Below are 13,444 nucleotides of genomic sequence, written 5' to 3'. Positions count from 1 at the left end.
GATCTTGTTTTGCGGGGTGGGTAGGAGGGCTACCCTAGGGTCTTGTCCCCAGCAGTGAGTTGTGACTCTCTTCAAACCTCTGTTTCCTCATCTTTAGAACCAGGGAGGGGGTGGTCGGGGGAGGCGTTGGCGGTGGACAGTTTCTGGCTATCCAGAGAAGCTATGCGGTTCAGCTGTGGAACTAGGGGTCAGGGAAGTTCGGCAATATGAAGGGGCTCCCAGGATTGGTATGCTTCAGGAAGGGGAGCCCAGGACTCACACCTCTTCCTGTTCACCCAACACCCCCACAAGACATCCCATAGATGAAAGAGAATTCTGTTTTCACCAAGGAGATGCCCCTGGTGTGGACATCACCACCCAAGCTACACAGCTTGGTGGGTTCCTTAAGCCATCTTCACCCTTCACCCATCCGTCTAATCCCTTATCAATTTCCAGTTGTTGGAATCTGAACGCTTCTTTTCATCATCACTACCCTTGAAGACCAAGCCGACAAGTCTCACAGGTCGGGGCCCCCGCCCTCCTCACTCTCCAGGCTGTGGCCACCTGGACCCACCCTTTGGAAACACAGATCCCCACCTTGTCACCAACCCCCAGCTCCTTGTGGCCCCGAGGAGGGATCCCAAATGTGAGTGCCTATAGGCACTTCATGATGATGTGAGTGAGGAAGGTGGAGGGGTTTCGAGGAGAAACACCAGGACCAGCGAGGTGAAGTGGGCCCACTGACACGTGGGATGTGACAGTGCTGCAGCACTTCGGAGAGTACATGCCACATCCAAAGACAGCAAGGACTACTTGGCCCCGGGCGGATGCAGACCACGTTGCTAGGTCTTCCAAATTTTCAAAAGTTGCATTGCTGTTTCTATTATGTGAACTCGCTCTCTTTTTTTAACGTGGCTGCATTGGGTCTTAGTTGTGCATGTAGGATCTAGTTCCCCGACCAGGGATTGATCCCCGGCCCTCTGCACTGGGTTTCTGAGTCTTAACCACTGGACCACCAGGCAAGTCCCCATATGTAAAATCGTTCCACGTTCAAAGTTTGGCAGCCAAGTCTTTTTTTTTTCCCCTCCCATGGGCTAAACCGGAATCAGTGGCTCAGATCCAGCAGCTGCCTGCCTCCAACCCCTGACTCCAAGGTCATCCGAGCTCTGCTGTTTGGGATTTGTGGCTCTTCAGGAGCCAGTCCCCAACCCTCGGCATCTCCGGCCACACCAATCTATTCAAAATTGGCTGGAACAGCTGGGTTGACTTGGACACGCTTTAATCCTCCACCTGGAATTCAATGCCCACATCACTTGGCAAGCTTCCACAGCCCTGTCATCCCCTGGATGTCCTGCTCCTCCTGAGAGCCTCGTTAGCCCCTCCAGTCTGATGCGGAGAGTGTGCCATGCTCTCAACCCCCTGGGAGACTCCACGTCCTCTACAGCATGGTGCACAGCATCCATGTGACTCACTTTGAGTCCCACGCCAGGTCTGTCACCTGCTGGGTCTCTGGCATTAGAGCAAGGTGGCCACACTGGCTTCCTGCCCTCTCGTGGGTCAAACTGGACTCACCCAGGCAGTGACCCCTGACCTGAGTTGGTCTCCAGGTTTCAGTCCTGAGGCACCCAGGACTGTAGGCCCAGGGCTACTACGAACCTGCTAGGTATCCTTGGAGCCTTTCATCTCGGGGACCTCAGCATCCTCGTCTGACAAGTGGGCTAAGTCAGCCTCACAGGGCATATATTTCACTGCTCTGAGGACCAAAATGAGGGCTGTGAAAGGGCTTCTGGAGTTCCACAAAGTCACCCTGGAGGGAGACATTCTGTAAATGGGCTGTATAATAAACAGCCCTGGCTCACCAGCTCTCTTCCGGCTCATTTGAGGGCCAGGAACGTGTCCACTTCATGTTTCCCGGTGCTAAGTCACTCAGTCGTGTCCAACTTTTGCAACCCCATGGACTGCAGCCCGCTGGGCTCCTGTCCATGGAATTTTCCAGGCAAGAATACTGGAGTGGGTTGCCATTCCCTCCTCCAGGGGGTCTTCCCGACCCAGGGGTCGAAACCATGTTTCTTACGACTCCTGCAATGGCAAGCAGGTTCTTCCCCGCCAGTGCCAATGTTTCCCCAGTGTCCATCAAAGGGCTGGGCAGATGGGCCCTGGGGAAATGTTGGCCGTGGAATAAACAAACCACAAAAGCATTCTGAAGGGAACGGGGTCCAGGTACCTGGTCGGTTCCCAGAGCCATGACTTAACCTGTCTTGTTCTGCACGTGCTCCACTGGGAGCCCAGAGCCTGGACATGGTGAAGCCTCAGTGACTACCAGCTGATTGAGGAAAAGCAGAGAGAGGCAGGGCAAGGCAGAAGGTGTTGGGAAATCACCATCCCAGGAAGCCGAAGTTCTCAGCCTTCCGTTTGTCAGCGCTCAACCCCCTCCCCTGGGACGAAAGAAGGGACTCCAGCGGCCCTGTTGATAAGATTTATTATTCTCCGCTCTGTACAAGCCGCGTCTGCCCCCCGCCCCCCACCCCCACAAACCAAGAGCACCCAGGCCCCCACCCCGTGCCCTCCCGAACCGCTCGCGCTCCGCTGTCCGGCCAGCTTGCCGGGGAAGGGGGAGAGGCTGTCCAGACCCGGCTCCACCCAGCTCACCGAGGGGGCTGCAGGCTGCTGGGGCAGGGGGGCTGGAGAGGGGTACACATCAGGGGTGGACGGAGGGTCGAGTTCAGTGTCCGATAGGAGGAGGAGAGGGCCAGGGAGGTCCAGGTGGAGAGAGGCAGGCTAGGGTCTGCACGACATGGGCCTTGGGGGAGGAGACTAGTCTGTCTTAAGTTCGGAAGGATGATGGATGGGAGGGCCGGCAGGAGGAGGTCCGCGTCCCCGAGGGACGAGTCCGGGAGGGGACGTCTGATGGGAGTGGCGATGGGGAGGCACACTCCCCGGTCAGGCGTCCTTCCCGGGCAACGGGCCGGCCCCTGCTCCCGGCCCCGCCAGGCCCTCAGCCTTGTGCGCCAGGCGGTGTTTCTTGAGGCCGTATGTGTTGGCGAACCCCTCGCCGCAGGAGGAGCAGCGGAAAGGCCGGCCACCCTGGTGGGCCGCCAGGTGCTTCCGGAAGTAGCCGGGATCCTTGAAGGCCTTGAGGCAGGCGGGACAGCGGAGCTCGGGCCGCGGCGGCTCGTGCGCGCGCTGATGGCGCAGCACGGAGCTCAGGTAGAAGAAGCCCTTGCCGCAGTGCTCGCAGCGATAGGCGCGCTCGCCAAGGTGCAGCCGCTGGTGCTCCAGCAGGTTGGAGCGGTAGCGGAAGGTCTTGCCGCAGGCGCCGCAGCGCAGGGGCCGCGCCACAGCGTGTAGCCGCCGGTGCTCCGCCAGGCTGGACGACTGCGCGAAGCGCTTGGCGCACACGCCGCACTTGAAGGCGCGCTCGCCCGTGTGCACCACGCGGTGCTGCCGCAGGTACCAGGAGCGCAGGAAGCCGCGGCCACACACGCCGCAGCGGTAGGGCCGCTGCTCCGTGTGGCAGCGCTGGTGGCGCATGAGCAGGGCCGCCTCCCAGAAGCGCTTGCCGCACACCGGGCAGCGGAAGCCTCGCTTCTGCCGGTGGCTGCGCCGGTGCAGCAGCAGGTCGTAGGCGCCCGCGAAGCTCTGGCCGCACAGGCCGCAGCCCAGGGTCCGGCGCACCAGGTGCACGTACTTGTGGGTCACCAGGCCCAGGAAGTGCTTGAAGCTCTGGCCGCAGGTGGCACAGCTGAAGCGCTCGGGGCCTGCGCTGGCGCCCCCGCTGCCCCCGGCCGCGGCGGACCCACCAGCGTCCTCGCCCCCGGACACCCCGGCCAGCGCCGCCACGGCTGCCCCCACCTCCCCGGCCAGCCCGTTGTCCAGCACGGTGGCCGCGTCGGTGCCGCCGGAGCCCTCCGGGGGCTGGGCGCCGCCGGGCGCGGGCGGCAGCAGGCGCTCGGGGGCCGCCTGGTGCACCAGCTTGTGCCACATGAGGTTCTCGATGAAGCCGAAGGTCTTGCCACAGGCGTCGCAGCCGTAGGGCTTCTCGGCCATGTGCGCCTCCTTGTGGCTCATGACGTGGAAGAGATCCGGGAAGTGCTCGCCACAGTCCGAGCAGGCGTAGCTGAGCCCGTCCGCGGCGGCCCCAGACGCGGCTGAGCTGCTCGGGCCGGCTGCCCCCGCGGCGCCCTGGGCGGCGGGGAGGCCAGCGGCCCCGGCCAGGGCGCAGGGCAGCTGGAGCCGGTGCACTTGGCGGTGGCGCGTGAGGCTCTGCGGGTAGCCGAAGACCTTGCCGCAGAGTTCGCACTTATAGGGCCGCTCGCGGGTATGCACCACGTGGTGCTTGCTCAGGTGGAAGGACTCGCGGAAGCGCTTCCCGCACACCGGGCACTGGTGCGGCTTCTCACCCGTGTGGATCCGCTCGTGCCGCTTCAGGGTCTCGCGGCGCCCAAAGCCACGCCCGCAAATGCCACAGCAGAACGTCTTGCCGGGCGTGCCGGCGCCCGAGCCCCCAGCCCCGCCAGGGCCGGCCCCGCCGAGCAGCAGCGGGTGGGCGCCCAGCAGCGGGACGGGCACGGCGCCGTACACCACTGCCGCAGCCGCCGCCGCCGCCGCCTTCTCGCCGTCTGAGGCGGGCGGGTCCGGGGGCAGCAGGTAGGGCCCCGGCGGGAAGGCGGGTGCGGGCGGCGCGCCGGGGGCCGCCGCGTCCTTGGGCGCGTCGGGGGCAGCGGGCGGGCCGTGCGCCGCCTTGTGGCGCAGCAGGCTCTGCGGCGCTGAGTAGGACTTGCCGCACAGCTCGCAGGGGTAAGCGGGCCGCGGCCCGGGAGCGCCCGCGTGCGCCGCCTGGTGCTTGAGCAAGTAGGCGGCGTCGCGGAAGGCCTTGCCGCACACGCCGCAGGGCAGGCGCAGCAGGTCGGCCGAGTGCGTCTTCACATGGCGCTTGAGGCTCTCCCGGCGGTTGAAGCTCTTGCTGCACACGGAGCACGAGAAGGGCTTCTCGCCCGTGTGGATGATCTGGTGCTGGTGCAGGTGGCTGGGCTTCTTGAACACCTTCCAGCACAGCGTGCAGGCGAACGGGCCGTCGCCACCCCCCGCCGCCGCCGCCGTCCCCACTGGAGGGGCCACCCCGACGCCCGCGCCCGCGGGGGCCGCGCTGCCATCGGTGGGCGCGGCCGGGGGCCCAGGGGGCGCCGAGGAGGGCGCGGCAGGCGCTGGCAGGCCCAGCGGCGGGAGCGGCGGTGGCGCCGGGGCGCCCGCAGCCGGCGGCACGTCCTTGTGGCAGCGGCGGTGGCGGATAAGGCTGGACACGTGGTTGTAGGTGCGGCCGCAGACGCCGCACTCGTAGGGCCGCTCGCCCGAGTGCACGAGCATGTGCTGCACCAGGTGCGAGGACTGCTTGAAGGACTTCTGGCACACGCCGCATGGGAAGCGCCGCTCCATCAGGTACTTGAGCCGCCGGAAGTAGCCTTTGTCATCCTTGGCCGCGTCGCAGCCTGCTGTCCCCGCCGCCGGACCCGGCGGCGCCTGCGAGGCAGCGGGGAGTGGCCCAGGGGTCCCCGGGGGCGCGGCCAGCCCCGGCGCGGCCCCTGGCCCGGAGGCCGGCCCCCCGCGCTTCAGGTTCCCAAACAGGTGCTGGTGGCCCGAGAGGTCCACGATGCCCCACTGCGGGGCAGGGAAGGCCGTGTCGAAGATCGGGGGCGGCGGTGCCCCAAAGGCGGGCGGCAGTGGCGGGTCGGGCTTCTTGGCCTGGGAAGACGACGACGAGGACGAGGAGGAGGACGAGGACGAGGAGGACGACGAGGAGGGGGCCTCGGCCTTGGGCTTGAAGCTGGCCTGGGGCGGGTAGTCGTACTGGGGCGGCGGTGGCTGTGGCGGCGGCTGTGGCGGGGGCCCCGGCGCGCAGGGCAGCGCAGCTACCGCCTTGGCGTGCTCCCCGTACAGCTCCATGGGCTCGAAACGCTGGTGGTTGAGGAACTCCAGGAAGTCGAAGGGGTAGCTTTGGAAGTGGACCCCGTCCTCGCCCCCCAGGCCGCCGCTCCCGCCGCCCCCGGCGCCGCTGCCCGCTGGGTTGGCCTCCATTCTGGGCGGCGGGGAGACGGGGGACCCTGCGGAGAAGAGAGCGGGGCTCAGGAGGCAGGGCCGCATGGGGTCCCCTAGCTGCGGGCACTAGAAGAGCCACAGGCACCAGTCGGGGCCCCCCCCCCCCCCACTATCCGTCCTCGCCCGTCGGTCCCTCTGTCCTTCCCCCGCAGCGAGTGGTCTTCCCCCAGGGCTCCGCTGGCACGCTGACTGACCTATCCCACTGGGCCTGCCGCCTCCTGCCCGCGACCTCTCTGGCCCTCGTCTCCTTCCTCCTCCAGAGATTCCCCCTCTCCCTTCTTCCCGCGGTTCCCACACATCTCCATCCATCCCCAACACCGCCGGCACGCCTTGTTCTGACTCTGGTCTCAGGCCCCTGTGAAACACTTTCAGTCCTCCAGGCTGGGTTGCCCAGGCCCTCTTCTCTGTAGCCCCCACCACCACACACGCACTAGCCCAAGCCCTGTGCTCCCAAACCCCTCAGGTTCTGCCTTTGCCAAAAGACAAGAACAGTTTCAATCAGAGTGGTTAAGAGGGTGGCCTGTGGAGCCACGATGCCCTGCTAGCCTCTCGCTGTGTGACCCTGGACAAGTTCCTGAACCTGTCTGTGCCTGAACCTCCCCATCTACACGTGGAGGTGACAAAGCATGTCCCTGTCTCCCAAGGCTGCTGCGAGGACCGGACAAGCTACGGTGGGTCCGGTGAACACTCGGGGCCCTCTGGGGATTCTCATCCTCATAGTAGGAACACAAAGTCAGGACAAACGGGGTGGGGGGGGGCGGGGGGAGAGCTGGGAGGAGGGCCATGTGGGTAGTTCCTGCACTACCTACCAGGTAGGAAGGAGGCGCTGCCAGCCTGAGAGGAAAAACAAGCAACAGTAGGAAACATGCCGGGCCAGGGTTTAAGCCCCATCCCCATCCTGACCTATGCTTGTAAAGGGGGCGCTGACCCCCAGAAGGAGGGGGACTTAAGGGGGCTGGCTGGCAGAGCTCGCTGGCCCAGTCCCTGGAGCTACGTGTACCTTCATGGGCATCACGCGCCTGGAAGGAGCCTGGTGGCAGGTGGTCCAGGAGCGGGGGTTCCCGCCCTCGCCCCTGGGGGCAACTCCTGCTCCCTCCACCCAGCAGTCGTTCTCTAAGCACTTTTCCAGGACCTCTCCTTCCAGACTGCAGCTGGCCAGCATCCGTCTGCCTCAATCCAGTGTCCCCTGCAGTTGATCTCAGCCTGACATCCACCAGGGGCCCCGGGAAATGCCTCCACTGAGCGGGTGGAGTGCCACGGGGAGAAGGGTCCGCCCGGTCAGGCGTGCTTCTTAGCTACTGTCCCCGCTCTGCTGGGGCCCAGGCCCTGCGGCCAGACCACCCCAGGGGCCAGTGGGCCCGTCCGCGCCACCTGCCCGTTGGGCTGCCTCTGTCCCCAGACAGGTGAAAGGTGAGTGCCTCCCCGACCCCTGCCCGGAGGTCAGTATTTTTAGCCTCCAGCTCCTGGTGTCCCTGGGTGCGACTAGGCAGCCCATGCCCTTCACACTCGGCTGGTTGATCTGATCTCCGGAACGAGCAAAGGCGTGGCCAGGTGCTGGTGGAAGCCTGTGCGCGAAGCCGAGTCCAGGAGGCAGTGCTGGAGTGGGCTGGGGAGGGGACCGTGGGGAGGCATGTGAAGGATGGGGGGGGGGTGGGTAGGGAGCTCCCCACGGGGGCAGGGCCGGGTCCGGGATGAAGCCCCGCCCCACCCCCAAGCACACAGCTAAGGCTGCGGGGCGCTCCCCCAGGCCAGCACCCTCGGAATCCCCGCCATGACGCGCACGCACAAGGAGGTTCCCCGAGGAGGAGGAAGGTGAGGGTGGAACTGGGGGGACAGGAGCCTTACTTTGGGGGCGCTCTCTGGGTTATGAGGGGCCTTTCTACAGGGGCTGGGTGGGAGGGGGGTTACCTTCCTGAACACATGGCGGTGAGGCGGTGCGGCTGCTCCCTCCTGCCTGGACCCTCTTCCCCAGACCTCACGCCCCCTGCCCTAACCCCCTCTGCTCCGGGTCGATGTTGCCTCCAGGAGAGGGGACGTGCACCCCTCATCCTGCTGCACTTTTTTCACCAAAGCCACTGCTGCCAATATACTGCGCATATTTCCTCTTGCTGTCGCTTTACTGTCGGCTCTCCTCGCCTAAGACAGTGAAGACTTGGCCTGTGTGGCTCACCACTGGGCGCCCAGCACCTAGCACAGCGCCTGGCGCAGCGTGGCTACTCGGTAAGTTATTTGCTGAAATGTGGGAATTAAACAGCACCCTCCCTCATCACCAGTGGGAAATCAGATGGACAAAAATGGAAAAGTAACAAAAGTTAGATGCAGCTAAAGCTGGGCTCAGAGGCAAACTTGTAGCTGTTGGTGTCTACTGATATAAATTCGTTGAATAAAGGGAATCGACTGTGCTGAACAGTACTTCCAGGGTTGGCGGGGGGTGGGGGTGGGGTGGCAGCATTTAGCAGAGATGCAGCTGATATTGTCGAGGTGTGCCCAGGAGGATGAGTTCTGGTGGAAATGATGTCGTGAAGAGGGCCTCCAGGGCAGGTGAGATGCCGAAGGACTGCGGCTGAGAGATGCAGGCGGTGGGACTGAAGGACAAAACTGACCGGGCTCACAACTATTTCCACTGGGAAAGGAGCCACATTTCCTGTCTCCGGGGACCTGAGTCTTAAACTGCTGTCTTTCTAAGGGGAGATGTATGGTGTATTTCGTGCAGAGTGGCCTGAGGGGGTAGCCCCTCCCAAGGGGCAGGAGTCCCACAGCAACTGCAGTCACAGTCCTAACAACTTGTGTTTACTGTCTGATGGGTGTCATGTGGACCATCACCCTGATGCCTCCTAACGTCCTGTACATTACTGGATCCATTGCACAAGGAAGGAAACAGAGAAGTGGGAGGGGGCCTTTCCCCAAGGAGGGGAAAGCAAGTACTGGATTCCAGGCCCCTGATGCCCAGACCTGTGGGCCATGCTGGTGCAATAAAGCTGCCCTGTGATGAGATTCTCATCTGTAATGACAATAACAATGACACACAGTAACGGGGAGCCTGAGTGCTTCCTACATGGCAAGTACCCTTTTAAATCCTTCATGTGTGTTGACTCAATGAGTCTTCCCAATAACCCTAGAAGATGGTTCAGATTATTAACCCCATTTTACAGAGGAAGAGACTGAGGGCCCGAGAGGTCAATTAATCTCCTAAAGTCATACCACCAACAAGTGGCAGGGCCAGGAATCGCAGGCCAGTGATGAGGTTCAAGAGGACATGCTGTTATCCTCACAACATGCTGTCTATCTTTTTCTATTTTTGTGGTAACAACTCATGGCTTGCAAGATCTTAGTTCCCTGATCAGGGATGGAACCTGGTCCCCCTGCAGCGAAAGCATGGGGTCCTAACCATTAGACCACCAGGGAATTTCCATGCTGTCTTTCAATCTCTCTCTCCAAAATAAAAATTTTTAAAAGCCTTCACTCCACGTTGTGCCGGAAATACACTCTGCCCACTCACTCTGCCACCACACAACGCCAGGACTGGCCACTGGCATTTCCTCCATGCTACCAGCATCACACTGTTTTATGTGTCTTGTTTCAATCACACTCACAACAGACTCGCAAGATAAGCATTCCTGGGACTTCCCTGGTGATCCAGTGGTTAAGAATCTGCCTTGCAATGCAGGGGAAGTGGGTTCAATCCCTGGTTGGGGAATGAAGATCCCACATGCCGCAACTACGGAGCCCGCGCACCGCAACTAAGACCAACTGAGCCAAATAAATACGAAATAAGGAAAAAGATAAGCTTTATTATTGTTCTCACTTAGTAGACAGAAGACTAAGACCGAACCATGTCACTGTTGCTCCTCTGCTCAAAACCTGCAGTGACATCTCAGAGGTCAGAGAAGACCTCCACAGCCCCAGCTGCCTCCTGGCAGCTCTGGCCACATGCCGGCTCCATCGCTGCCCCAGGGCCTTTGCACAGGCTGTTGCTTCTGCCTGGAAGGCTGGGACTCCCATACATACGGCTCTCTCACCCCCTCATCTCCTTCACGTCTGCTCAGATGCTGTCTTCTCAACAGGGTGCTCCAGGACCACTATGACCTGTCACCCAGAGCAACATTCCTGCTCACCCCAGCCTCCTTCGCTTCTCTCCTTTCCAGTCAGTGCATGCGCGTGTGCGTTTGCAACCCTATGGACTGCAGCCCACAGGGCTCCATGCGGATTCTCCAGGCAAGAATACTGGAGTGGGTTGCCATGCCGTCCAGTCAGTACCACCACGTATGTTCTATTTGTTGCTGGACGGCCCCTCCTGGAGGTGGGCTCCAAGCAGGCAAGATTTGCATCTGACTTGTTCACTGGTCTAGCTCCAGCACTTAGAACAGGGCCTGTCTCGACAAATGTGTTAAAATGAGTGACTGAATGAGGCCTGGAAATAGGGAGTGGTCTGCTCAGAGATATGAAGGCTAGTGCGAGCCAGGTTTCATGCTCTTAACCATTTCACTCCCGGGAGAGGGGAGCATTAAGGAGCCCCCCATCCCCCCTGGAGGACTGCAGCTGTCCAGGAGAGCAGTCTACACACCGATCTAACTTCTCGGTGCTGGGGGGACAGGGATCTCTTGAAAGAGGCCTTCCTGTCACTTCCTCTGACACTGCGGCCCTGCTATGCTCTTACCCTGCTGTATTTCTTTCACACAAGTATCTATATTTTGCTTTTTAATTGTCTGCCCCAGAGCTGGCATATGCACTCCACGAGGACAGGGCTGTCTGTTTTGTTCTCTGCTGCATCCCCAGTGTGTAGCAGGTGTTCATTGAACAGTTGTTGAACAAAGGAAAAGAATGAACAAATGAAGAATGCTCTGGGCTCCGCAGAGCTGATCAAGGCCAGGTGACTGATCACAATGCCCCCACCTCTGAAGCCCTGTGAGATCACACCGTCTCCCCCCTCATCCTCCCTTCCACTCCTCTGCTCCAACCTCACCACCTCCCCTGCTGCCCCTCCCATCAGCACGCTCACAGCCACCTCAGGGCCTCTGCCTGGGAACAATTCACCCAGATCTTTCCGTGGCGAGGTTGCCTGTGCTAATTCAGGTTTCACCTCTGAAGTAGCTCTTAAGGCTCTCAGAAAAACCCAGAAAACAGCACTGATCTTGTTTACTTGCTTTTGATCTGTCTCAACCAGACTGTAAAGACCCACAAAACAAAGACTGTATGGCTCTCTCCCCTTCACGCTGTACACCCTGGACCTGGAACAGCAAGTGCATATTCGTTCAGTGAAGAGTGAACGAATGCATGTCCAAGGGAAGAGGCGGCTGAAGCTGGGTCTTCCTTGGGGAGTCCAGGAGAAGGGGCGTGGGGACAAGCTGCAGGTGAGGATGTGAGCTGTTAGGGCCAGGGGCAGAGGAGCTTTCTGAGGGGAAAGCCTCACGTGGGGTTCCCTGGGAGGACCCCAGATAGGCGCTGACCCCGAGGAGGGCGGGGTGGGGGGTGGGGTTTCAGGGGAGCCTGGGGCTAAACCGGCAGCTATTCCTACCTGAAAGGGGGGAGGGTGTGTGAGAGCACAACTCTAGGGGGAGCTGTTTATGGAAGTGGGGAGTGAGGGTGTCGGTCATCGAAAGCAATATTCTCAAGGGGGATTATTATGGGGAGGGGTGGGGGAGAAAAGGAAAAAAGGTATTTTGGGCGGCTGATCAGAATGCAATGTATTTTTACAGTAACGAAAGGGGCGTTGGGGGGGTGGTTAGGAGCTTTGGGGGCTGTTGTGCGTGGACAGAGAAAATAGGGGTCTGCTATAAAACACTAATACCACACTCTTGCGAAGCAACCTACAAGAATACCAAAGGGAGGGTTCACGGACAGCTGCTCTGCACGGGGACGAGCAATGCCGATGGCATTTTGGGGGCTGTCCTTCAGGAAGCAAAGACGGGGGGGCTGTGTAGAAAGGGAACCTATGAGAAAGCCTTAGTGGGGGGCCCTGGCAGCAGCTGGGGGATCGCCACGAATGAGAGCGCTCTGGTAGCTGTCCTGCACTGGGGGCGGTAATGGGGCGCTATCCGGAGTAGTCTTCTGGGGGAGCAGTCATGGGGGGGCCCCCAGCGAGGGCCGGGCGCGAGAAGCACTGATAGGAACGCTCTGGGAACCAAGACGGGCCAGGGCGGGACCCCCCGCCCACGCTGCCCCCGGGCCCCCGGGCCACGCGCCCCGTCACTCACCGGCGCCGGGGTCTCCGCCGGGAGGAGGCTGAGGAGGCGGAGGAGGCGCCGCCGCTCCGGGGAGACCCGAGGGCCCGACCGGAAGTGCCACCCCCTCCCCCTCCCCGGCAGCCCCGCGCCGCCCGCCTGCCCGCCCGTCCGGAAGCGGAAATCGCGCCCGTCTCCGAGGCGCCGGCGTGGAGGAGCGGAAAGGGGAGGCGGCGGCGGAGACCGGGAAGGGGAAGTGCGCCTGCGCGCTGGCTCGGGGGCCGCAGGGACAGGGGGAAGCCGGCCCTGCTTCCGGTGGGCGAGCGGAGAGCAGTGCGCCTGCCCCTTCTTAGGGCACCGCCCACACGCCCCGGGCCCCTCGTTAAGCCACGCCCCTTATGCAAAAATCAACGCCTAAGCCCCGCCCCAGCCCCGACGACTCCTCTTTCGGAGCTTATTTAGCATAGTCCCCGCTCACCGCCTCAGAACCCACCTTCGTCGACCCAGCCCTTGAAGTCTGCCCCGTACTCCCAGTCTCAAAGGCCCCCACTCTCTGGAAGCCCACCTCTCCCTGGTAACCCCCGCCTCTCGGAGCTTCTGGGGCCGAGCCACGCCCCTGAGCGTGAGCCCCGCCTTTTCCGCTCTCAGTATTTAAGCCCCCGCCTCTCTCACCGCTTTCACGTTCAATTGTTTCGCACTTCCAAAGCATTTCGCTAAGTCAGGGGGTCTGAAAGTGCGGCTTGAATACCTGCGGCAATGGCGCCACAGGAAATTCGTTAGAAATGTAAATTCCCAGCCCCCTACCCCAGATTCCCTGAATCACAGACCCTGGGGGAAGGGCCTAGGGACCTGCGTTTTAAAACACCCTTCAGGTGATTTTGACGCAGGCTGAAGTTTCGAACCACACAGCTTTACCACATTTTACACGGCCCCTCTCGTATACTCGCTCTAAGCCTCGCCTCTAACTCAGCCCCACTTCAAGCAGCTAAGCCCAAGTCTCTCCAGCCCTTCCTCCTAAACTCTGCTTTCCTCTGGGACTCTCCTTTGGTACTCCTCTCTTAAGGACCCTCTTCTCTCCCCTTGGCCTGCACAGCAGTTATATCCACCGCTCAGCATCCTCACAGTTCAAGTCCTACCTGTCCCAACACCTTGCTCTCCAGCAGTTTCCCCTTGAAGCCCCTCCCGTCGGATAAACCATCCATTCCCTCTAA

The 13,444-nt window shown here is 61.6% G+C and overlaps 1 protein-coding gene across 2 annotated transcripts; it reads right to left on the bottom strand.

Annotated features, from left to right (window-relative positions):
• Positions 1-2,441: 2,441 nt before the first annotated feature.
• Positions 2,442-13,442, bottom strand: ZNF865 (zinc finger protein 865). 2 transcript variants are annotated; one of them, XM_027514781.1, is made up of 2 exons: positions 13,370-13,442; positions 2,442-6,077 (listed from the first exon to the last, which is right to left on the bottom strand). In XM_027514781.1, the coding sequence occupies exon 2, from the start codon at positions 6,049-6,051 to the stop codon at positions 2,920-2,922; it is 3,132 nt and encodes a 1,043-aa protein (XP_027370582.1). In that variant the 5' UTR covers positions 6,052-6,077; positions 13,370-13,442; the 3' UTR covers positions 2,442-2,919. The 2 variants fall into 2 exon arrangements, with proteins under 2 accessions (XP_027370582.1, XP_027370581.1); XM_027514780.1 differs by lacking the exon at positions 13,370-13,442 and adding an exon at positions 12,267-12,556.
• Positions 13,443-13,444: the final 2 nt, after the last annotated feature.

This window comes from Bos indicus x Bos taurus, chromosome 18 (assembly GCF_003369695.1).
Source record: "Bos indicus x Bos taurus breed Angus x Brahman F1 hybrid chromosome 18, Bos_hybrid_MaternalHap_v2.0, whole genome shotgun sequence".
In the NCBI taxonomy this organism is placed as follows: Eukaryota; Metazoa; Chordata; class Mammalia; order Artiodactyla; family Bovidae; genus Bos; species Bos indicus x Bos taurus.
The sequence above is the reverse complement of the archived record's forward strand: the minus strand, read 5'-3'. Positions and strand labels throughout refer to the sequence as shown.

What these genes read in the sequence shown, in the direction of transcription:
- ZNF865 (XM_027514781.1), bottom strand. Translation starts at nt 6,051, where the DNA reads ATGGAGGCCAACCCAGCGGGCAGCGGCGCCGGGGGCGGCGGGAGCGGC.